Source organism: Aptenodytes forsteri, unplaced genomic scaffold, assembly GCF_000699145.1.
Source record: "Aptenodytes forsteri isolate BGI_AS27 unplaced genomic scaffold, ASM69914v1 Scaffold127, whole genome shotgun sequence".
Taxonomy (NCBI): domain Eukaryota; kingdom Metazoa; phylum Chordata; class Aves; order Sphenisciformes; family Spheniscidae; genus Aptenodytes; species Aptenodytes forsteri.
In genome coordinates this window covers 230,811-256,268 of record NW_008794711.1, presented here as the reverse complement: position 1 = coordinate 256,268, position 25,458 = coordinate 230,811, and the positions used below count along the sequence as shown (strand labels likewise).

The 25,458-nt window shown below is 43.2% G+C and overlaps 1 protein-coding gene across 1 annotated transcript in view; it reads right to left on the bottom strand.

Moving 5' to 3' along the window:
* Nucleotides 1-25,458, bottom strand: part of GFPT1 (glutamine--fructose-6-phosphate transaminase 1) — a 39,987-nt gene that overhangs the window by 5,436 nt on the left and 9,093 nt on the right. The window contains exons 6-18 of the mRNA XM_009273800.1: nucleotides 23,219-23,353; nucleotides 22,213-22,274; nucleotides 21,357-21,436; nucleotides 17,271-17,376; nucleotides 15,829-15,992; nucleotides 15,293-15,388; nucleotides 14,894-14,991; nucleotides 13,624-13,744; nucleotides 11,288-11,445; nucleotides 9,217-9,331; nucleotides 8,778-8,905; nucleotides 7,858-8,025; nucleotides 7,370-7,531 (exon numbers count right to left, since the gene is read on the bottom strand). Coding sequence (XP_009272075.1) covers nucleotides 7,370-7,531; nucleotides 7,858-8,025; nucleotides 8,778-8,905; nucleotides 9,217-9,331; nucleotides 11,288-11,445; nucleotides 13,624-13,744; nucleotides 14,894-14,991; nucleotides 15,293-15,388; nucleotides 15,829-15,992; nucleotides 17,271-17,376; nucleotides 21,357-21,436; nucleotides 22,213-22,274; nucleotides 23,219-23,353 — 1,593 coding nt within the window. The remainder of the gene's footprint in view (nucleotides 1-7,369; nucleotides 7,532-7,857; nucleotides 8,026-8,777; nucleotides 8,906-9,216; nucleotides 9,332-11,287; nucleotides 11,446-13,623; nucleotides 13,745-14,893; nucleotides 14,992-15,292; nucleotides 15,389-15,828; nucleotides 15,993-17,270; nucleotides 17,377-21,356; nucleotides 21,437-22,212; nucleotides 22,275-23,218; nucleotides 23,354-25,458) is intronic.

The window sequence follows — 25,458 nt, the reverse complement described above, 5'->3', positions numbered from 1 at the left end:
CGTTCTCTTTGTGTATCTTCACACCATCGTGACGAGTGTGGCTGTCTGCTTTCTTAGGGGAAAAAAATTAGAAAATAGCTTTTACCACTTTCTGAGGTGGTGTAAGGAAAGGTCGCTCTTTTCAAACCAAGAAGTGCAGTCTATGAACACCAGCCTGCCCCGGGTAGCAGATCAGGCTAATGTGTAAGAAAGAATGGCCCCACTGCTATTCAGTGTTTCTGTGAAATAGCACCCTAGTAACTGGGAGTCAATTTTACAGGCAAAACATCCCCTCCTAGTTCTGCCTATGTCCAGAAAAAATGTTGCTGCGTACCGTTTTCTTTCCAAACTTGTTCATGTCCAAAAGGGCTCTGGGGCAAGAATTCCCCATAGCATACCCTACTGCTGCTTCCCCATTGAGCACCTTACAGTGACCTGAGAACTGGCTTTTTTTTGTGGGGGGCAGGTGGCATTTCTCTGATCCCAGGCACTACCTGGGTGTTTTCTGTGCAAGCAGATACTGTCCAGGGCTACAGGTGTGCTCTGCAGTGGTGAAAAACAGTTTACCAGAGAGCAAGAGGAGAGTAAGGTGTTGAATAAACACCATTCCCAGGGTCTTGGCTATGCATAGTACTGCTGCAAGCAAGGGTGAGCGCTGCTGTAGAGCAGAAAAGGTAAATATATAAGTTAAAGAAACTTGCATGAATGTGTATAGTCAGCAGCTTGAGGCTCAGCACTGAAGCTGTGCTGAAGGCCCACGCAGTGTGGAAGCATGTGAAGGGTAAATGTCAGGAAGCAGGTTGCTCTAGAGGGGCCTAGGAGTGCTTTGGAGCAGGCAATCTATTATAATTTATTCAAACCAAATGCTTATGCCCTTCTGTAACTCTCACTTAGCTTCTGGGAGCTTAATCATCTTCAAATGTCATATTGTATGAGACCAACTCTATGCGGGATTGAAGAGTTTCTGTGCAAAAGGCCTGCAGGTCCTCTGCCCCTTGTCTTACTGCTTTTAGCCACGTCAGGATTTAAGAAAATGGCTTTCTTGCAACCAGAGCTCAGGACTGACTTGCTAAGGACTCTGGATGTGTCCTTAGCATCTGCCTTCTCACTGCCATTTTTATTAGCTTAAGTTACACGTGCTGTATAACGTGTGTGCTTAGATGGCCCAGATGGAGAAATGAGCCTGGCAGTGTCTTGTAGCTGTTATGATACAGCTCCCTTGCTCTTCAGAGTATAGTACTTGGAATGTATTAAAGAAACGTGGGTGCCCTGTCCCCTACCCGATGTGACTGGAAATGCAGCCAGCCCTGTGACAGCAGCTGACGAGAATCTCAACTCTCTGCTTCGCGGTGTATAGCCTGAGAAGGGGTGTCTTGTGCTAAATGAGAGACTGAGGGTGCTGCAGCCCTGGACTCACTTTGGGAAGATTCTGCACAGCCAACTTCCCGTGCTGATTCGTTGCAATATTCCCTGCTCCTTTAGTGTCCTGAGCAGATGTGACCTACAGCTCTGACAATGGAAGCTTTGAGCTGTTTGACCCGGTTTTGCTTATGACTGTAATACAAGCTAGGACTGCTGTTTATGTTTGCAGATCTGAGCAAGCAAAAGTGGACCGTCTTGCTCCCAACATCTGTGTAGGCATCGACTTTTATTGTGATACTAAGGACATATGTGCATTGTTTCAAGGCAATAAGCCTTAAAAAGTAGCGTCGTGACCTTTCAATACCGGTACTTGTATAGGAAAGGTATTTCTGAGAAAAGCAAGTCGAAGCTGCTCACTTTATCTAGGAAAATAAATGATCGTGTTTGATATTCTTCCCCTGGAGAGGTGAAGGTCCCTGAAGAAATTAATCCACGAATGGCTCTGACTGGAGGAGGGGTGAAATTTCAGACAGTCTCTTGTCATTGTGGGTTTCACTTGCAAAGTTATCCTGGCATTTTTTAGACATGAACAATCTCTAAGCCCCCAGCTGTTGTCTTACAAGAATGTGCACTTAATTATACTATCATCTCAGCACGTGTGTCATAGTCCTCCACTGCTGGGTTTGCAGAGCAGCCTGTCTGTGCGTTACCCGAACAGGTTTCTTTCTTGGAAAAAGAAACCGTGAGGAATATTCACTAAGCATGGGCTGTGTATGGGCTGTGCTGACTGCAATTTGGTCTCACCTGGTGATAGAAAAGTGGTAGTTAAATGAGAATTAAGGTACAGAAGGCAATACCAACTGTTCTGCCTTAGGGGTGTTTTCTGGGCTTGCTTCTTGGTTAGTGGCAAACTCATGGTTAGGAAAGGGCAGCTGAAATATATTCTATCATCTATCTCAGACATGAAAAAAAGCCTGGCCGCTTAGGAGAGAGGTGAGTTAAGCCCTGTGTTTTTCTGCTTTGTACGTACTGCCCTTAACTTTCATAGGGATTACCTATTCTTAAATGGATTTAACTAAAGACCAGTAATTCCATTTGTTTAATGTAGGGCACTTGATTTTATTCAAAGGGTGAGATAGATACAAAAAAGTAAGCAAAAAGACAAAACCCAAATTATAAAACACTACAGACAAAAGTAAGACATCTTCTGTGTACAGCACACAACAGGAAACAAGATACAGACTGGTCCCCACAAACCAAGCCAGCTGGATATGTACAAGCAGAGGCAAATAGATCTAGAAGGGAAGAAATGGTGGTATTTGCCACTTCAGACGTCTATTTACATAAACTGAATTGAAGGCAAATAGTTTTCTTTCCTTTTATTCAAACCAAATACTTCTTTGTTTCTTCTTCTTCCTGTTTCTGATGTAGAGGAGGGACGCCGTGCTTTGAGGCAAGTTTGGTACATTCAGGTAGGATCTAAAATTAGCCACAGCTAAACACTGACGTGCTACTTCAAGCGCCGAATTTCAGTCCCTCCCTCCATCCGACACGCTGCTGCCAGGCACCTACTTGTGCCATCAAGGACTACCAGTGACAGCTAGAGAGGAGAAAAGCCCAATTTTGCACTAATGTGTTGGTCTTCCTTATGCCTTTAGATGTTTCAATCTGCAGCTTAACCAGACCTAGTGTGTCTAGGCTAGCCTTAAGGCTCCTAACTGAGCATGATTACGCATCGTGTCATGTCCATGAACTCCCTCCCACTTGACTCAGAAATGGTCTGTGTGAAGCTTTCAGCTCTTTCAGTACAGAGGGGTTGAGACTTCACAAATACGGGTGTCAAGGCAGCCTTCTGGCTAGAAGGGCGTCCCCGTCTTAGCGGTACGTAATTACCTTCAAGTCAGTAAGACCATGCTAAAAAGGAGATGGCATTTGCCATGTCATTGGTGCACCTTACAAGAACAGGGCTACCCAAATACCGGTTTGGGCTTTTTATAAGAATGTGCGTGCAGACAGTACTTACTCATCTGACACTGTCTACAGCCTTTCTTCAGTAGAGCTAGGAGGGAAAACCTTTCTGACAGAAGTATATTTCATGTACAACTTAATTTCCTATTGTGTGTGGAATAACCTTACTAGCAGTGTGGAATTTGTCTGAGATCTGTTAGGCAGAAACAACATGTGCTGAGCCTGAAGTTCTCAGGTCTTTGGTAATTAAAAAACCCCAAGGCCTATGGGCGTGAGCTTCCCCTTAAGCCTCTGTGACATAAATGAGGAAAACAGTTACTTTAAATCAAAATAAATTCTGACAAAAGTACGCAGTAATAGGCAGCTGCTATTCCAAATGGCAAAGGCCTTTATCTGTATTTACCTGTGGCTCAATTTTAGTGACAGGGCTACTGACTTTTTCAACACCTCAGTTAGGAAGGAGGGAATTTTACTGGCTCAGTAAGCAAAACATTCATTTTGGAGAGCAGAAGACTGACTGGCTGTTAATAAATATCACAAGACATTCTAAAAGTTTTCTAAGGAAAAGAGAAACATCATCTGTTCATCAAAATGCAACACACCTAGACAAAATGAGGTAACGAAAGCTAAGAAGAGTCCTTTATACATTCTCACTTCACACAGGCATGGCAATTAACAACAATGAGATGCTTAAGGGATTCCCTACCATGCTCATCAGAGAAATTCTTCATAGCAAGTGTGCTCCGCAGCATTCTGATATTAAGCATTACAACATCCGACAGCCTAGTTGCAAGTAGCGACTAAACCTCTGTTTTGGCAGGCAGAGTTTTATACACTTCAGGCAGTTTGCTGGCAACTTGCAGAGTGCAGGGGGTGACAACTACCTCTACTTCTGACAATGAAGAATCTGTCATGAGTTTTAATGCCTTAAATTACAAAGAATAAGGATTTGTCTATCACAGCATAAAACCAAATAGCTCAGCAATATCTGTACAGTTACACCTGACATGAGAGCGTCAGACTTACATTTCTAACTTAGGCTCCTGTTCTTTGGTCCTCTTTGTATACAACTTTCATAAATATTTAACAGCCTGCATTATCGAACTTTTACTGAATAGCTACTTGTATTTTAACAGGGATGGCTACCATCCTGTTTGCTAGGAGACTCGGTAAGCTAGCGGACAATCATCTGTACGAGGCTAGATAAAAGCAATGCTTGCTGCTTTTCTTCTGAGTGGAATAGGAGAAAAAGATCTTAAAATAATTCTCTTGCAGGGCTCTTTCACGTTAGATCCCATGCTAACGAGAAACAGGATCTGATACTGCAAGTCCTTGTGTCCTTGTGCTGGGGGGGGAACCCTGCCTTGGTTCCAGCCCTCCACGTGAAAGGTTTGCACAATTTCTCTTTAAGCAAGCTGAGTGGGAGGAGGAGGAAGAGGAACTGTCTTCAAATTGTTAGCATTGAACACGCATTGTTTTTTCCTTGAGGACAAGTATCGTCTTCAAATGAAGCAGGGAAGTCTACTGGTCATGTTTAGGCAGAGGCACATAACTGTTATGAGTCAGTGCCTCATCAGTAAATGCTGTATAAATAAAATGCAATATTTACTACTTTTGTTCTTAAACAGACACTGGCAGCACAACGTGTTCATAAATTAATAGTCTGAATATAATGTATTAATAAACGTACATATATTGGTTTCGAGAAGCTGTTTCCAGGCACGCAGCGTGTCATTCTCATAATAAAACTAAGCCTTGAGCTGATACTGAATTGAAGTTAAATAGTTACTGTGGTTTTATACGGAGCAGAATTGCTACAGACACAGTCTTTGGAAACACCTCGGTCTTGAGCAGTCGTCTTCCATTGTACGAGTCGGCCTCGATTACTGCTACTTAGCAATAGTCTAGCATCCTGTGCAAGGAGAGCTGGGTTTCAAAGGGTAGTGGACAGCCCCCAGGCACTGCATTTGTTAAAGCAATTCTTCCAGGGAAGTGACCTGGAATATTCACCAGCTCTTGGCAAGCATTACTTTACGCCTTGTAGTGTGTTTTTCTTTTTATGGTGTGTGTGTGTAAAGCTAATTCAAAACCCATCAAGCTGGTAGGAAATTCACCTTTTTGCATTAGAAAATACATAGCTAACTGCCCATTAATGACTTTGAAAAAGTCAGTGTTAAGTTTTGAAGGCATATTTTTTGTGTAATTTCTGATTCTCTGCAAGCTTGTTATAAAACTATTACCAAGGTATACATTTCTGTTGTGTCTATCAAGCCTTTTTTATCCCCTCCAATTTTAAACCAGCTGAATTTGACACAAGTCACATATGAACTGCTCCTAAATAAACCAGAACCCATGCTTTTATTAAGGGACTTTGGCTAATGTAGTAAGCCTCAGAAAGGGAGCTTTAGTGCCGTCTCTCTGCTGGAGAGCTACAAGGCAGAAACCGTCTTCTGTGCATTCAGATTAGTAAGTGACCTGCAGCAGGATAAAGCTGGTTCCTTAGGATGTGTTTACAGTGCTCAGTTCAGGGGGAAAAATCCTCAACACAGGAAGACTTCTACTTGTTTTTTAAAAAAACACCCCAACAGCAACAACAGAACACCAGCACAAACTGAGCACTGTTCATATTCCTCTCTTTCCCCCCCGCTTTGGTAAGCATCCATGCCGAGTCAGACACTGCTTCCATTTACACTCGGAGGTGTGAGTTCCACTGTCTTCATGGGCACAACTGCAGGTATATGCTGGTGTTACACAGTGCGTTGTGGCCCACCGAGGCTACGAGATTGTCACTTGCTAGGTATTTGGCATAGATAAAATCCTTCAGAAACAACATTATTTTCTTAGCACATTTACCACGTGCCTAAAATTTAGGAGGTTGTGACGGGTCAGTTGAGTTCCTTTTTGTACGTGAGGCAGAAATTGACCCCAAATGCTTGTTTACAGTTTCGTTCACTGTTAAAGTATCTGCACAAGCATGACCAGTAACAGCTCTTGTTCCAGTTGTATATTCTGGTATCCTGCTTCACTGCCTGAGAGCATGACAGGTAATTCATTCAATGGTTTCTCATCAACAATTGGAATGAGCCACACTGGCTAAGAAACAATGACATTATCTTAAAGTGGAGGGCCCCTTACCTAGAAGACTCAGTAATCTTTAAAGAAAACCATTTAACATCTTTCATGGAAGTCTATTGTTCAAAAAAACCCAAAGCTATTGACATAGCATGTGGAATCAATTTGACAATCACTAATGTAACGGAATTACGGTGACCTTATACACAAACAATGATTTACCAAAATAAGATTTACCTAGGGGACTTTAAAATCAAGTTATTTTGGTACCAAAAAAAGTCTTTCATTTAATTCCCCTTTGCCCCTATGATTCAGATGATCTTTCACTCTACAGTTACGGACTTGGCCAGATTTCTTGGAAAATCAACCTGCAGAGAGGGAGGAGAAAGAACACGCTTGTGAGTATTTACACACTTTGTTTGTTTGTGTATAACTTTGTAATGTGTGGAATGTTTGTTCTGTGTTTAAACTGAAATCGATTGAACATATTTTCGTGTTAATTTAGGATAATCGGTGCAGAAAAAGTCCATAAACCTCAATTGTTATGACTCCTCTGTCAAGAACTAAGGAGTTAGTCCCTTTAGTCTATGTTGTTACAGTGCTCAAATGATAGAAGGTAGAGGCCAGTGTCTGTATTAAGATCAAATGCCTAACACAGACAGACTCTGCTTGTCAAACATCATTCTGTGGATTGCTACCTTCCTTTTACCTTCCTACCAGCCCTCCAGAAACTGTACGCTTGTACCAGAAAACAGACACATGTCCAAACTCAAACTGCACAAGACTCGGCCAAGTGTACTAGACTGCCTTCAAGTTTTGTTCACAAGAAGCTTCTGTAATTGCCAGGTCTACCGTTTAACCTGGTCCTTCCAGTAGCTCAAGCAATTATGCAGGCAACCCCCACAGGCTTCCAACATCGCCCAACGCATCTTTTCCAGATCTGCAGATAGCAAACACGAGTGCAGAAGGGAAGGAATACTGTACTTACATCGTATCCTCTGAGAACCGCAAGATGGAAAGCCAGAAGCTGAAGGGGGATAACGCTCAGGATCCCCTGCAGACAGTCCACTGAATGGGGAACTTTGATTGTTCTTTTATTGTTCTTAATTGTCTCAATGTCTTCCTTATCACAAATCACGACAGGTCGCCCCTGCAACAGGGAAACTTTGAAGAAAAACAGGTCTGGAAGGTTCTTTTCTCACTGGTTCAGAGCACCAGTGGCAAGAACTTTTTACTTAATTTAGAACAAAACAGCTTTGCATCCCATGGGCATCCCTGTAGCATATTTTAAGGGGTAACCAAACCACACTAGGCTTCTGCAATCTGCTGCAAAAATTGCCCTTGAAACGCCCAGAGTATCTACTGAATTCACATTTTAGGCAGTGACACTAAAGCAAATAGTTTGGGTGTCCTGTAAACTGCTTTTACATTAAAAGCAACATTTCTGATGCACTGTAAACTTTTACAGGTACTTACTTGCCGTGCAATGACCTGCTGGAGAGCGTTCTGGCACTTGGCATATGTATGGTCTCTCATGATGATCATGATAACGGGCATGAGTTTGTCCACCAGCGCGAGAGGGCCGTGCTTCAGCTCGCCTGCCAATATCCCTTCGGAGTGCATGTAGGTTATTTCTTTAATTTTCTAGATGGGGGGAAAAAAATAATTCACAAAGCTTTGGGCAAACTTTTAATTTTTTTTTTAAACCATCTCTGTGGCTTCTTCCACTTTCTTTGTAACTTTGTAAAAATGCATTCTGGCTCTCCTCAGAATCTATCTGTAGAGAAGCCAGCCTGAAAACCTAGATCGAAGTAATGCATCTGGGCTGAGCTGCTTGCAGGCCATCAACACTTACAGTTCTAACACCAAACCTCCCCACAGGCCTTATGATTTGCCATTAGCCAACATATCTATCATCATAGTCTTGAACTGGGCAGGCAAACGCAAAGAGGACACGTTGGCATGTCAGTGGGTGACAGCACTTACAACAACAGGAATCTCCTCAAAGGTAGAAACTGCAACATACAGGTTTTAGAAAGTACATGCTCGGTTTTGGATGCTGAGCATTCCTGGAAATGCTGCCCCAACAGTTCAAAGAACTGATTTTATTAGGGTGCCCAGTCTGTCACAGCAAAGCATTCCCAGTGTGAATGGTGAAAAGTCACCCTTTTAACCCACTGTAGCCTGTGGCTGTTACGTGACCTGGGTATCTTTAAGTGGAAGTCTCAGCAGTGTTACGGGGAGTTTTAGCTATTTGACCCAGTACGTCAGCCAACACGCCATAGCTGTTAGCTGCTTTTCAAACAACTTGTAGGAAACGTGTCGTTTCCTGTGCTGAAATCTGAGGTCCATAGCTAAGTGTGTTTGAACCAGCTTTAAATAAAGAAATCTCTTACCAAAGCTCCTTCAAGACATGTAGCATAATGGTAACCACGTCCCATGATGAGAACAGACTTCTGATGGTATAGCTCTGTGGCCAGCTTCTGGATCTCATCATCCATGCTCAGCACTTCTTTAATTAAGTCTAGAAGGAAGGAGAAGAACTCAAGTTGTATGTGCTTATATGCCCGTGCCTCTCAAACTATACATACTGTTTATACTTCATACACACGGATAGCAGTAACTTGCATAAAAACTGGACTCAGTATTTTATTAGTCCAATTTAGTGGTCTGAAGACATTACAGAGAATGCAGTTGCAAAAGTTATTGCTAATAGCCACGTTGCACATACCTGATCCCCTCGGTCTTTCAAAAGCAAAGTTCAGGCACTGCTGAAGTTCGTCTGTGCTATTGAGTTTCACTTGGCAAGACGCAATAAATGCAGCAGTTTCCTACCTGGCAGTCCCTTTAGACCACGCATGATTTCCTTGCGCCTTTCCTGCATAGAAATTCTGTCATCGCACATCATCAGAGCAAACATCACCAAAGAGACAAACTGGCTGGTATAGGCCTAATAAGGGGGGAGAAGAGAGAGAGAGAGAGAGAGAAAGAAAACACATCATTAAGACAGTAACCAAACGGTCGTCACCTACTATGTAAAATCCTTAGACTAGCTGTTGACTTTATTCTTAACATGGTACCAAATGGCAGCTTTCCTTCCAATTAAGTAGCAAAGATGAACATGGAATTCACGGGGCAAATATTAATTTGAGCAAATCTCAAATGGAGGCAGGCAATGGCACGATCTCCTTATGCTCCAAGAGATTAAGATACAACAAGCAAAATGGAATATTTCTAAGATTCCCTGGTGACTATTAAATCCTATTTTGTGACCATACCTGTGTCCTTCTCTACTGCAAGTAAATGCTGAAAACACTGAAGACAGGCAGACCCATTGACTGGCGGTGTACAGTGGAAGCCCACCACTAACATCTGGCCGTCGCAACAGGACAGCTAGCTGAAATTTTTTTGGACCGCATTCAAGGAACACAAAGGCAGCTGAAAAGGTAAGTGATTTCCCACCCCGCTTCTTTTAAGAACAGATTCTGAACTCTTCACCGTGGTAAGGCTCCGTATTTGTCTAAAAGAGCATAGTGACGGGTGTCACGGACTTTGGGGAAAAATCACCTGCACAGGCAAGGGAAATTAGCGCTCAAGTTAAGGCAATTCTATTCGCACAAACATTTCAGGCACAGTATCAAAGAGCTATTGCAAAGCCTAGCCTCTGAAGCCCTTGTAAGACAAATGTTATGAAATGGTCTGTGGTGCCAGCCTGGGATTGAAGTTGCTTAGAAATAAGATTAAGGTTTGTAGTATTTCTGTCCCTTCCTAAACAATGATCAAACAAACTTTCATGTTGCTATATTGGAGATGATTTCAATAGCTCTGAAGGAATCTAGAAAAGCTTCAGTTACGCTGACTAGCAGAGTTTGATATGGAATGTGATCTACTTTGTTTTGGTGCGGTTGAAGGTTACAGAAGTAAATAGCACCAAACAGTCATGCTAACAATGCTTGGGTTGTTTATAGTATGTTCCCAAAATGAAGTTCTGGACAACCTTAGGGCAAGAGCTTTTCAAGTTCATATATCATATACGCACAACTTTGGTAACTCCCCACATCACCAGAGAGAAAATGCCATTTTCAGTTATCTCCAGACTGTAATGTTGGCTATGTGAAAACAACCCAGGGACAAACAACTCGTTCAAGAGTTTCTTGCAAGAGACTCACGAATTTTCCATGATCAAATTCCCCAATGAACTATTAAACTCAAATGTGGTTTTTGGCTGAATTTATGTAACAGATTGACATCATCTCGCCTCTAAATATAACTAAATCAAAGCAGATTTCACCATGCAGAAGCACTTCATCAAAATGAAATGCAGCGAAGTGAGTTATTTTATACTGTATCACGCATGGCCAGATGCATCAACCACAGAATAATTCTGTTAGGTGGACATACATACTGGTTTTCCGTAAAAGACCATTCCCCCATTTGCTGAAAGTATAGTTTTAACATCACACTTTCTTTAGTAAAGCAGTGCCGCTATGGGCAGTTACATGCTGTCAAACTTTCTATAATCTTGTCTTTTAACTTCCGTTTTCATCTTTAGATCTTAGTTTAAACAGAGTCTGCACCTCAAGACAAACGATGGCAAAGAGGAGAGAATTCTTGCCTCTTAGGGAATTCTTCCCTCCAAGACCCCTTTGTTTTCAACGTTTAATATTGCTTCCTTAGAATATTTCATTTACAAAAAAAAAAAAAAGCCCTTTGCAAGATACAAGAAAAAGAAAATGAACAGTGCTGCTGGGCACATGGTCATTAACTACACAATCATCAACAACAACCGGTAAAAAGGGAACAGAAAGCATTTAACAGAGGACCCATGCTACAGCCAACACCGTCAGGGAGAGTTTCAGTAACAACAACAATAATAATCAGTGAGGTCTATAAACTTATTACTTACCTTGGTACTGGCAACCCCAATCTCTGGTCCCGCATTGATATGGACTCCACAATCTGTCTCTCGTGATATAGAGCTGCCAACTGTGTTAGTTATTCCTACGGTTAAGGCTCCTCTCTCTTTGCAGTACCGAAGACCCATCAAAGTATCTGCTGTCTCACCTGAAAAGACAGGTATTGACAATGCTGCAGTTCAGTAGCAGTTACTGCTGTCACTGCAGATGTAAAATTGCACTGATTTCCCAAGTAGAATCTTAGAGGTTTGTATTTGCCTGCAAGTCAAAGGAGTTAGTAGTTATTTCAGCCCTGGCACACTGTGTCATATTGCTTCCTTAGAATATTTCATTTAAAAAAAAAAAAAATGCCCTTTGCAAGATACAAGAAAAAGAAAATGAACAGTGCTGCTGGGCACATGGTCATTAACTACACAATCATCAACAACAACCGGTAAAAAGGGAACAGAAAGCATTTAACAGAGGACCCATGCTACAGCCAACACCGTCAGGGAGAGTTTCAGTAACAACAACAATAATAATCAGTGAGATTATTAATCCCTTCTTTCAAAAGAAGACAGTGAAATCTAGAAAACACAAAACCTAACAATAGTATTTGGTGTAAGGAAAAGTCAGTGTTCTGCTACAGTTCAGGGGGAAAAAGAAAAAAAAAAGAGGCAGTTCAAGTGTATCTTCTTTAACAAAAACAACTTTCTTCCTTTTCCTGGTTAATAAAATTCACCTGGGGCAAGGTGGGGCGGGGTGGGGGGAGAACAGGTATTAGGGATAGCTGAAGTGTACAGTAGATGCAATGGCATTAAGTTACAGCTAGCCTTCTGAGTCCTGCCACCACCTTACTGCCATTGAAACCCATGGAACTGTTTGGCTGATGGTGCTCAACAACACGAGAGCTTGCAAATCTGTGATCAAAGAGCTTATGCCTAAAACTAACTAGCCCTGTTCAAAATTGTTTGTCCTATGCAAACAGAAGCTGGCTTAGATCGGACTTCACTTAACATGCCGATTCAAAAACTCTAGATAGAAAGAAGCAGAAAAAGTTGGTTTAAATGAACGTGATGGGGGGGAAGGAAACCTGGCACTGATGATCCCAGCAGTGCCGCTTGTGAGCTGAGCTCCAGAGATGGGACTAGAAATAGAAACTACTGTGTATTCCATCTAGTGTTACCAGTTTGCTTTTGTCCTAAAAGGACACACCTCTTCTGAGTACTCCTGCACGTGTAAGGTGACAATAGAGAACAAAAACCCCAAGGTTTGGTACACTTCTCCTTCAGTACACCAATGCATAAAAACTGTTCCACATACTGCACTACTTAAAGCAAGTCAGGCAGGGTGGTAATCTAAGGCTAGAAAAACAGATTTATGGGTTGGGGGAACTGAGGTTATTTGAGCTCAAAATTTACTTTGGTTTTGTATTGCCTGATGACCAAGCTCAAGTTCCGGGAAAATCTTTGTTAGCTTGCCACATCCAACACTTCAGGGGAAAGATGCATTCCCTAGTGTGCCCTCAATCGTGTTCCCTGTTAGACTGGGACAGTACAGTTTCTAAGGGGAAGAAGCGACATCTGCATGTGTATTCCAAAAACTCAGGGAAAGCCGGAACGTTTACATGAGCCCCTACAAAGAGGGGATCCGAATTACTTGATACGGAGAAGAAAAACTTGCCACCAAAAGAGTATTTTAACCTATGGAGAAAATGTAACTACTCGTTTTAGTATCAAAGCTGAAGATCAGTTATGAAAATCTACAATCGTAAATGCAACTAAGAGGAAAAAAAATTGTAGTTTTGTATTGCAGTTGTCCTTGAAAATATTTTGAATGTGACATACATAACTTTTCTTTTTTATGCTTAAGCGTGTCTTATCTCATATTCCATTCCCAGGTTGTTGTATTTTTTGATACTTGTGTGTAATAGTTTCATTTCTTTTATGGATCCGATCCACCATATAGCTTAGTATTTGGCAGTGCTTTAACTAGAGAACTAAAACTATTCAAAAGAAACTATCGAGCTGCCTTTACCCAGAGCTCAGCAGCATTTTTTTAGTCTGTTGATTGATGGAATATTTCCTCATAGAGAAAGGAAACAGAACTACTGTTACCATATGTAAGACTCAGCTAAACAAAATCATGCACCAGGATGCAGATGGACAGGAGGAGAACCACTCTATTTTTTCCCCATCTCTAGTATGTGTGTGCCAATTTCTTCTCTCACGCGTACCACATGCAATCCTACAGGCAGGCGCAAGAATCTGGCCCTACTGCCTTTTCCCTCCCAAGCTAACATTTACAGGAAAGAGGGGAGGGAGTGGGTGGTAAAGCGAGACCATACCTGACTGGCTGATGAAAAAGCAAACATCGTCTCTGAAGACAGGGGTGTTTCTGTCCAAGAAGTCACTGGCTAGTTCAACCATAACAGGTAATTCAGTCAGTTCTTCCAGAACCTGACGGGTCTGGTAAAAGGAGATGTCAGAAAGTTGCATATTACATCGCGTTTAAGAAAACAAGTGTTTGGAGTACAAAAAAGCCTTCTACTTGCCACACACTGGAAAATATTACTGTCAAAATACTATGTGAAAATTCGTGCTGGATTATATTTTAATTACTCAGTATACCCACACTCAAGTCACACAACTACCGCTGTGGAAAGCGACCCTGCTTTTGGCACCACAAAAAGCCCGTGAGGCCAACTCCTCCCTCACACGTAGATTGTTCTTAAATAAGTCTCACTTATTATATAATACTACATATATATTATATAATACAGGGTGTCCTTCTATCAGACTATAACTTGTATTACTGAAGAACTCAGAAACCACCACCTGTATCCAGGCCAAGACAGAAACTTGTTTTGGCTAGTCGACGGATCACTGTTAACATTATCTTACAGACCTAGCCAAGATGAAGAAAAATTTTCTTTTCTGGTCCTTGTAAATCAGTTAACGTAGCTGTGTTTTGCAGCATTTCTAAGAGAAGCTAAAGGATTCCTCTGTGAAGTTGTGGAGTACCTTTAATTGCAACATTACGGGCTGCCAAGGTACAGTCTAGAAAGGCTTCATCTACAGCCATGGCGTTTTAACCAATGATGAGGTCAGACCCTGACGAAACAAAATTGCGTGTTGGCTGTACGCACGGCCAGTACTTCTGTAAGGTACAAAGCGAAACCTCTTCACTGTACTGGGCAAGCAGAGAGACGTCTCTAAGCAGGCGCCATCGCTGTCTGCGTAGATAGCAAAGGAGGAAATCCTTTGCGGCTCATGGCAGCCCCTACCTTGCTGCAGCATTTGCATTCTGCTCTTGCATTGTCTCTTCCCCTGCCAACTGTCTTTTATGACAGAGCAGGTTTTGTTTTTTAAAGCTTTCCATAGCAATGAAAGTCAGAGGCAACATTTTCGTAAGTATTCAAGTTCTTCAACTTTTATTTCCTACTGCTGTTGCTGGTGAATGGAAAGTCTGGTGTATGCAGATTTCAAAAGGGTCTTCATTCATCATTGCTCTGTCTTAACCTTAAATCAATCCTTAACCTGCTCAACACATGCAATACTGTGCCCGCTGTTCAATTCTAGCTCCAGTTCGCAAACAGATCAAGACTGACCACTTACTGCAACTCCAGCATGATAACTTGTCCCACAAGCAATAAGGATCAAACGACGACACCGCTGAATCTCCTTAATGTGATCCTTCAACCCACCAAGGTTTACTGTAAGCAAGATTCAGAGAGAAAAATTAGGGTGGCCAGGTAGCAGAAATTCTCCAGATTACTCGTGCTAACCACACAGCATGTTACAATCGCCACCAACCGCTTTGCAAAAAAACCAGCACAAAAAGTAATCTTGCCACCAGCGCATGTAATTCTGGAAGTGCTCCCTGTGAGACGCGCGTCATCTTACACCAGCATGTTTTAATCTCCCGTGTCATCACCTGCTTCCTCCTCTAGAACTACTGTGAATAACTACTAGATACTGAGCTGTCAAAAATAAAGGAGGCTTAATCTCAATTACCAGTGTAGTCATCAAAGTTGACCCTTCCTCTCATCGTATTAACAACAGATTCTGGCTGTTCAAAAATTTCCTTCTGCATAAATGAGCTGAAGTTACCTATAAAAGAAAGAAAGAAACAAACAAACAAAACAAATGAGAATACTTTAAGTTATCTCCAGGTAATTTACATTTCTCCTATGTATATAGGGAAAAGCTTGGACCAGAGTCACTAACAAGCCAGTTACCAGTCAGATTATTAAGATGACACTTCTTTTTCTACCAAAGCATCAGCTCATCATGAGAGCTAGGTGCAAGTTACTAGAATGTGTCAATGAAGGGTCAGATCCGGAATGGCAAGCCTGCTAGGGATCAAGCTTGGAAAAAACGGATGCCTCCAAGCAGGAGGCAAAATCCTCAGCCCCCTCTGATCTGCTTGGCCCTGCTTTTAACACAGGGATTGGACCAGATGACCTCCAGAGGTCTTTTTCAACCTGACTTACTCTGTGACTCCGGGGAGGACCTGTGCATCTACACAGGTGACATCCAAAAGATTTTACCCTTCATAATTTGCTGAAGTTCCATCTGCAGGGTTTGGACGGCGCGTCCGGGGTGATCGCCTGCTGTGCGTTTAATCCGGTGGATGGAAAGACGGCCATCGACCACAGCTGCTACATCATCATCTTCAAGGAAAATCACTCTGTTGGTATGCTCAATGACAGCACTATAAAAGCATACACCATTTGCCATAAGACATCATTCTTCACAGAAAGATGAGGGCTACAGCCCTATTTATAATCCAACATACAGCTTTTGAGTCAAGAAAGTTACTCATTTCAATGGAATTTCTTTTAAAATAAGAGGAGTACTGTAAAGTACATTTCCACACTGCCAATATAACTGGATTTTTTCCACCTACCTCATTATTAATTTCAGTGCCTGTTTTAAGAAGAAACTATGAATTCCTCAGACAAAGCAGCATGTGCAGCAATGTGATCTAACCGTTAGGAGCTAGAGCGCGGAAGTCAGGAAGACAGTAATTTGCCCCAGCACACAGGGTGCTCAACTATAGGTGCAGATTCCTTTCTTGTTTTTTCCAGTGACAAGCCATTGTCCCTCCCTGCATCTCATTCTCCCCATCTGTAGAACTGGGGACAGCTTGGCCACCTGTTAAAGTACTTTGAGATCTGCCCAGAAGCACTCCAAGAATTAGGTACTATTGAATACCTTCCCCGCCTGCAGTGTACTTGGGGAAGGTCAATATTGGAATTACCAGCGGGGTTTAAAATCTTTGACCAGGTTTTAGTCTGTACTCTCTCTCAGTTGAACAAGGCAAGCTGTACCGTAATACATCAGCTCCCTGTTTTAGTAGCTTTTGTTCTGACCTAGGGCAAGTCACTGAAAAGCTCTCTAAAATCAGAACACATCAGGGTGTCCTAAGACTCTCCAAAATGCTCTGACAAGAAGAGCTGCAGAAGTCAACCACAGCAGTATTTTTACACTTCTGGAACAAGTGTTCATTTCCCTAATAAAGAGAAAACCAAAAGCTCTGGAAAGGCTCCTGTCAAGTTCGTCTTTCCTCCCTCCACTGGGATTCAAATAAGCCACCTTTGATGATAAAGGTATTGCAGGCGTGAGGAGATCCCTGGAGAATCCACACAATTGTCCTGATAATTCGCATCTGTCCTGTTAATTTAGGTCAGTACCCTCTCAGGTTTCCTATCACTCACCTCTGGAATCTTACCAACAGATGTGCCTGAAGAAGGATAACACCACTATTCCAAAGCGAGCGTTCATTTCTTTAACAGAAACTCTCATCTAATCCACCTCTGTCTCTTTCAGGGCCATGTACGGTAACTAGTTAACGTTTGTAAAGCAATGGCCACATATACATAATTTACTATTATTCTTAAAGAAACCACAGCCTCCCCACCTCTCGTTCAAGGCCTCAGCTTTAAATGGCATATTTTTATATATGCTAGAAGATACTGAAAAACATTACCTAGCATCAGAAGCAAAGTAGTACTCCACAGCTTTCTCCTCAACAGGGAAAAGGCAGGTGGTACTGTCAACGCGAGACAGGTTGCAACTTCCCTTCTTGTCTTTACCTGGAAGACACGAGGATTAGGTACTGCGTATACTGACAAATCTGGAACGCAGCTGCAGTGTCTCAACCAGAGGTCCCAAGGACAGTACCAACATGAAGCACTATTTTCATCACCGTGCGTGGTCACAGTAAATTTAACAGCGACATTAGAAGAGGGCAGCATACTAGCACTCGTGTTATTGTGCCCTTTCTCGGTTTGCTTGCAAGGTTTTGTGTGCTTTTGAATTAAGTCTGCAAGTGTAATGTTAGTGCAGAGTTTTAAGTTTAGAGGAAAATATCAGTAAAAATTCAAATGAAAGTTTACGTGTGGCTCCACTAGGAGAAGAGAACTCAAGCTGCTTTATGAGCAGTCACATTTACCAACATTTTCCCGGTTGAGAAATGTTCCCTGTTTATCATTTTAAGTTTCTCCCGTGCTCCTGTTTCACTAACTTTCCTGAGGCTTTGAGAAATCGAGCAGGATTGCTCTTTCTTTGTCAATTATTCTCAGCGCTGGGGAAATTCTTTCAGAGCTGCCATCTGTGCAACCACACTGTTCCACTGAGCACCAGCAGATGTAACCCAAACCTATTTTTGTCTGGCTGAGCGAATGTGTTCAGACACAGATCAGGAAATACACGATTAAGTACTCGGCGTTGTTCCTGAGCTATCAAATACGACCGCCTCATTCGGATCGAAAAATTGTACAGCTGGTAAACTGCTGCGAGTCTTATGCTATTGCCAGGGAAGTACCTAGGTGTACTGAAGGACATCAGACTGAGTCAACTTCTGAAAAACTTGTACTACGCCTTTAAAAAAGTTCAGTGTTTCACCAGGGATCCTTTCGCAAGTACTCTGGCAATTCCCAATACTCCGCCTCCTCTTTAACTGCAGAAAATACTTCTCAGTGGCAAAGCTCATCAGGAGCGCAGATGAGGACCAAAACACCTACTGCTCAAACAAAATTATTTGCCAGTCATTGTGCACAGTACGGTAAGGGGTGGGGGTGGATTAATCGGCTTATCTAGCAAAAGGTGACTATTGCTGAAGAATACCAACATTGAAGTTACTCTCTCATATATTTGTTCCATGAGCTCTAATGTTGCATTTCATCTACTGGATACTGATCTGATTCAGTGATGTAAGTAGAGCTTCTGATGTTTAGATTTATACTTCTGCAAATGAAAACGTAAAGAAAAAATACTGCTTTCATGTTGATACTTAATAAGAAGGTTCCACTCAGCCAACAATTTAGAGCCCTCCACTTCAGTTATTAAGTCAGTAAATGAGGAAAACAACTCCTTTGTCGTTGAGTTGAGACAGGACAGACTGATTTGTTGTTGAGAAAGGACAGAGCAAAGGTGTTAGTGGCCGTTCTCCAACAGAAGCACCATGATCAAACCATGCAAATTTTGTTTCTCAAAAGACAACGTTTCCCTGCATTGCCTTTATTATGTTGCGTTGCTTTCCTGCATTACAGATTCTACACTGGGCTGTAACTGGAATGTGTTCTTACTGTGTACATACACATACACCGTATGTATATCTTACCAAGGCGTGATTGAAAGTTACAGTGCGTATTATCAGCCAATTATGGTTGTTACGTTAACTATGGATTTGTCCATAGATTGTCCATTTATCTATGGATAACCTGGATTGTTGCTCTACAGCACCCACCTCCCATTTACCAGAATTTAGAAGTGACACAGAAGTAATCTTTTAATCTTTTCCCTTCTAAATCAAAGAACGGAGACATCACAGAGAAGTAACAGAGGTACAGTAAAAATGGGCGGGGGGAGGGGTATGTTCTGAGTGCATTTTGGTACCACCTCACTCTCCATTATGACAATCCCAAGCATACGGCAATTCTGCAAAGGTCCTACAGCACAGATTTAATATAGCTGCTTCTTAATAGATTCTTCCGTGCTTGCTTGAGCAGCATTAAAGTTTTGATTTCTGTAAGAGGTGTTTTCAGATGACAGCATTATACAACTAATGAGACAGTGATTATAGTCAAAGATTCTCTAACCCAAACATTTCATATCGTCCATTTTTCAGAAAAGCCTTAGTGCCTCTGAAAGCTGAGGGACTTCGGTTCTTAAAACCCCTGGGAATTCACCTGACTTCATAATTTTACTCTAAACGCTTCACAGTGACTTAAGAGAGATACGTTTGGTAAAAAGAAACAAAACGTCGCCTAATTATTTGGCTTCAGGTAAACCAGGCTCCTGACAGAGAACAAACATAGTTCACCTTTCAACAAACTGAGGTTTGTTTCTCCTTCGGCAAAAGCGCACAGATTTCACCCACTGAGTGCCTGAGGCTGGAATCACATTTATTTACAGTAGCTAAGAATCAGATCCTTTCCTCCTGTAGAAAAGTGCTCTCCTGCTTCAGATGTGGTCTTAGTTCATCACATCACATACAATAGGCTAGTCTTTAAAAAAATTAAAGTATGTAATGTGAATTAAAAATGGTTCACCCTGATAAGCGAGCAAAGGGAAGTAAGTTCCACCCTCAGGTCAACCTTACTGCTTTTACCAGAAGCTGCAGTTCAGATTCACACCAGGATCAGGAGGGAGGACGTAGCTTTTTGACGATCTGAACTCCAGAAGGAATTTTGGAGAATGCTTGCATCAGGATTATTAGCAGCCTCCTAACAGGGTTTCACTTTATTGTTTTGTGGGGGTTTTTTAAGGTAATTTACTGTTTCCTTCTGTAATCAGAGCTGCAGGGAGCACGCAGCACAACCTGCACTAAGTCATCAATTTTGTGCATACGCTGAGCACGATGTCAGAATATTTGAAATGGGATGGGTGGACCGATGGGTGGATTTCTCTCTGTGTGTCGCACATGGTGTTTCTGATCAAGAAGGAATTCCGATTATCCTATTTGTTTCACTACACTACACAGAAAGCAATAACCACATATTAAAGAGACAATGCATATGTGTCTTATTTATGATTCCTTTCCTAAGGAACTGGAGGATTTGTCTGAAATTTGAAGTATTAGATTTTCTCTGGTAGGCACCTTCCTCCATTTTTATGGATATTCCATCAAAAGAATGATCCATAGATTGTACAGCTGAAAGTGTAATTGGAAAAAAAAAACACACAACAAAACAAACTTCAGATCATCATGAAAAAAAAAGTGTTACATACATACATTAAGGATTACTGCTAATTAACCAACATCAACCAAGAGTAAACACAGACAAAGCTTACTGGGACTGGTTCTTCACGCTACATTGCAGCAAGCTGTCATTAGCAACTCCGTTAGGAAGCAGCAAGACAAACTGTGACAGTAAGTCCTTCTGATCGCTGCAGTGCTTAGAGAACTAGTCCAGTGCCCAGTAACTGAACAGGTTCAGACTCCTCCGACAACAGTAAATTACAGGATAATTCTTAGCCACTTTTCATTTTCAAGGGTGCAACTACGTGTCTACAGTGGTAAAACACACATGTGAGAGATGGACAGACAACATAAATACAGATTGCCACACAGAGGGTAACAGCAGCCTACTTTTTAAAAATTATGTCAGGGGGGTGGGAGAAAGGTTTGTGATAGTGAAAAGCCTACGGCCTTGAACGCACGGCCATCTTTCTTCTTGAAAACAACCAAGTCCATGAATGCCAACATGCCACACACAAAATAGAAACTTGGGTATCTAAGTTTAACTATACTGTTAACTTCACTATACTTGAACTATTCTATCCCACTCTGCTGCATTAAGATGTGTTTTCCTTGCAACCGCTGGACATTAAAGCTTTGATTATACAACTACAGACTAACTTGAGATATATGGTGGTATAGCATGTGGTTAAAAATTTACTTAAAAAAAACAGAATCTTTTTTTTTACAATGGTTTAATTTACAGATGAAAGTTTAAAAGTGTAGTACGTATTCCAAAGCACGCAATTGTTTGTGAAACTCTATGCTTGTACATTGGCCTGCGTGTGACTGGAACCTGGTTCCTATGGGGAGGGGGGTGCTCACACTTACCCGTCCGGTAGAGGATCGGGATGTGGTCGGTGGAGAGCTTGTGCTCGCTGCGCACTCCTATTAGCAGGGGGCTGCCTCGCCTGCAGGAAGACATCGAGTTACAACCCTCAGTGCCCAAAGATTCATCACCCTGACATCCAACCTGAAGGGACTGCTGTCCTCTAGCACAGCAACTGAACTGAACTCAAAAAGAGCGAGCTCCTCCCAGATAAGTTGTTAGTGCTGCAAACACAGGAGGCCGCAAGACAGAGCGAAAGAATCTCTGAATAAACACAACGCAAAGACGTGAGGGATCTGTCTCAAGTTTAGCAGAAACTCTGCAAGAGTAACTGCAATCCCACGGACACTCGAACCAGGAACACGCCGGCTGTTGCTCACTGTACGTATCTACAAACAGCTATTGGCACCGAAATTCAAAACCTGTGCTAGGCACATGTATGGTTAAACCAACCCGACTGATGCTGACGTTTAAAAGCGGAGCAGAAAACGCGAACACCAGGCTGGCCCAACTTCAAGTCAAACAGAGGACTTGTCCAAATGCTGCCACAAATGCAAAGACAAAGGGAGAGAGAAAACCAGCTTTCAAAGCTCTCACAACCAGAGTCTACAAAAAAAGCTGTTCCAGACCAGTTGTGATACAGGTGGTCACTATGAAATTTTCGAAACATTTTGGGGAATTTTCTGTTACGATAAATGGAAAACAAGAGAAAGAAAATGAAAAACAGCAGCCACACCCACCCCAGCATATACAGCGTGATGAGAACAACCTCTACTCCATCATCTTCTAACTTGAGGGGACAAAAAAAAGGGACATATAGGGTGCAACAAGAACGTTCTTTCCCACAGCAACACTTACCTGGTACCGACCGCTTGACCAGGATAATGAACACTTTTGAACACAAGGGCGAAAGCACCTTCCTGGAACGAAAGAAATACAAACTGTTTATCCTTTCATTTGAGGCCTGGGCGACCGTTTCAGGATTCCCAGCGCAGAAGCTGCACCCGCGTTTCTACAAACAAGAGATACCAAACAGAAGACCTCACGGCCGTCTTCAGAACCACCGAAAGCTCTGGAAGGGCGTCCCTCCCCCGAGCCCGGGGTGCTCATCCTCAACCGCTTCATGAGTCTTCTGGACTTCCAGACAGACACTGCGCTCGGACATCTGTGGCTACACGTGCAAGTCTTCCTGCGTTAGTTCAGAGTGCAGTAAGGGGACTTACAAAGGCAAACACCTGGCAAAAGAAGCGCCAAAACTTTGGGGTGTTTGCTCAGGTGCGATGCCACCGAACGTAGAGGTGAGCCACCGCAATCTGCCAGCAAAACGTGTCCTGGGTCTGTTGCTACTAACAGCTCCTGCCGGGCAAATCGGCAGGATTTGTGCACGACTCGGCAAGAACTGACACGTGGAACCACACGCTATGCAGCGAAGTTCCCGCAAGGGGTCAGCATCTCTTCCAGATGGAGGTTTCAGGGAAGATTTGAAGCGCGGACTTATTTTCACCCTCCCACACCGGCTCCCACCCCCTGCACGCTCGCCACCCCACACACCAGGGACTGGCTGCCTCGAGATACTGTTGTGCCCCAAAATTTAGACATTTTTCACATGAGTATTGCCTAATGTTGAGGGAAAACGAATGTATGTCTGAGATGAACTGTCAGAGGTGGGAAAGACAACACCACTCCGTAACGTGTGCTGCAGAATGTCCTGTGGCACAGTCTGGCACAGGCACGGTGCTGCACCAGCCAGCTTACCCTGGGCAGTACTGGAGTGCAGTTGTGCCTGTGTCTGTCTGTCTGTATTGGGGGGTGCGTGTCCCTGTCTGTCCCCATGTCCCCACCCACCCCCTGCTCCCAGCATTACCAGCTGCTGGATGACCCTCTCCACCAGGGTGGTGAAGCTGATGTCGTCGCTGTCCCGGTTGTCGTACATGTACTTGACCAGTTTGGCGATGCTCTCCGTGTCCGTCTCCGACTCGAAGTCGTAGCCCTTGCTCTCCTGCAGCGACAGCACGCATTGGGTAACCAGCCCCCTGCCTTCCCTTCCCACCTTGCTCTTCCTTCCTTCTTTCGTTTTCTCATTTGCTTTTCCTTCCCTTTCCCTCCTTTTTCCTTCCTTTGTTCCTGCATTTCCTTTTCCTTCCTTTCTCCTGCCTTTTTCTTCTTTCCTGCCTTTCCTTTTTCCTTTTCTTTTATTCCTCCCTTTCCTTTTCCCTGCCTTTAACTTTTCATGCCCTCTTTTTCTCGTGCCTTTCCTTTTCTTTGCTCCGGCCTTCCTCCCCACCTTTCCTTTTCCCTCCCTTCCTTTTTCTTCTTGCCTTTCCTTTTTTCCTTGCTTTTATCCTTCCATACTGCATTTCTTCCTTCCTTTTTTCTTCCTCTTTTTTCCATCCTTCCCTCCTGCCTTTCCTCTTCTTCTTTTCTTCTTTCCTGCCTTTCCTTTTTCCTTCTTTCTTCTCTTCCTTCATACTTTCCTTTCATCCTTCTTTCCTGCCTTTCCTCTTCCTTTTTCTTCTCTTCCTTCTTTCCCCCCTACATTTCCTCTTCCTTCCCTCCTGACTTTTCCCCTTATTTCCTGCCTTCTTCTTTCTTCTTTCCTGCCTTTCCTTTTTATCCTTCCTGCATTTACTTTTTCCTTCCTTCATCCTTCCTTCATAATTTCCTTTCTTTCATCCTTCTTTCCTGCCTTTCCTTTTCCTTCTCTCCTGCATTTCCTCTTCCCGTTTTCCTTCCTGACTTGTCTTCCTTCTCTTCTGCAAAATTTTCCTCTTCCTTCTTTCCTGCCTCTCCTCTTCCCCCTTCCTGCCTTCTTCCCCTTTCTTCTTTCCTGCCTTTCCTTTTCCTTCTCTCCTGCGTTTCCTCTTCCTTTTTTTCCTTTCCTCCTGCCTTTTCCCTCCTTCTTTCCTGCCTTTCCTTTTTCTTTCCTTTCCTCTTCCTTCCTCATACTTTCCCCTTCCTTCATCCTTCTTTCCTGCCTTTTCCTCTTCCTTTTTCTTCCTTCTTTCCTTTTTTTTCTTTCCTGCCTTCCTTTTTTCTTTGCTTTCCCGCCTTTCCTTTTCCTTCCCTCCTGCATGTGTTCTTCCTTCCATTTTTCCTTCCCTTTTTTCCTCTTCCTTCCTTCTTTCCTTAGTCCTTCCTTCTTCCCTTTTCCTCTCCCGACTTTCCCTTTTTTCCTTCTTTCCTTTTCTCCTGCTTTCCTTCCTTGTTTCCTTTTTCCTTCCCTCTTTCCTGCCTTCCCTTTTCCCTGCCTCCTTTCCTGGCCTTCCTTTTTCCTCACCCATCCTTCTTTCCTTTCTTTCCTCCTCCTTTTCCTGCACTTCCTCTCCTTCCCTTTCTTCCTTCTTTTTTCCTTCCTCCCTCCCTCGGACTCCTTTTCCTTCCTCCCATTTCCTTTTCATTCCTTTCCTTCCCTTCCTTTTCTTGCCTCCCATTTCCTTCCTTCTTCCCTTCATTCTTTTTCCTTTCCCTTTCCTTCATTTCCTTGCCCTCCTTTTCACTTCCTTTCCCTTTCATCCCTTCCTCTTCCCTTTTCCATCCATCTTTCTCCGCCACCCGGATGTGCCTCCTTCCTTTTCCTTCTTTCCCTTCTCCTTCCCTCCTGCATTCCCACTCCGTTAGCGCGAGTGAGGGAGTGGGAGAGTGAGTGCGAGAGGGAGAGTACAGGAGGAGTGGGTGTGAGCGTCTGGGAGAGTGAGGATGAGAGCGCGTGCGAGTAGAAGAGTACGTGCGAATGGAAGAGTGCGTGTGAGCACGCACACGACGGTGCAAAAGGGAGGGGGAGAGTACGTGTGTGTGCGAGAGAGTGATGTGACTGCAAGGGGGAGTGTGAGCGGGGGCTGCGCGTGCACACAGAGCGTACGGGGGAGAGCGGGTGTGCGATTGCGAGTGGGGGAACCAGCAGGGCAAGTCGAAGTGGGGAAGTGGGGGGAGGAGTGGGAGTGAGTGGGGGAATGAGGAGGTGGAGCGAGTGGAGGAGTGTGAGCGGTGGAGTATGAGTACGGGGTGAGAGTGAGTGGGGAGTGTGAGTAAGGAGTGTGAGATGAGTGCATGACCAGAGAGTGTGGGCAACGGGCAACGGGGTTGTGAGTAGGGGAGCGAGGAGTG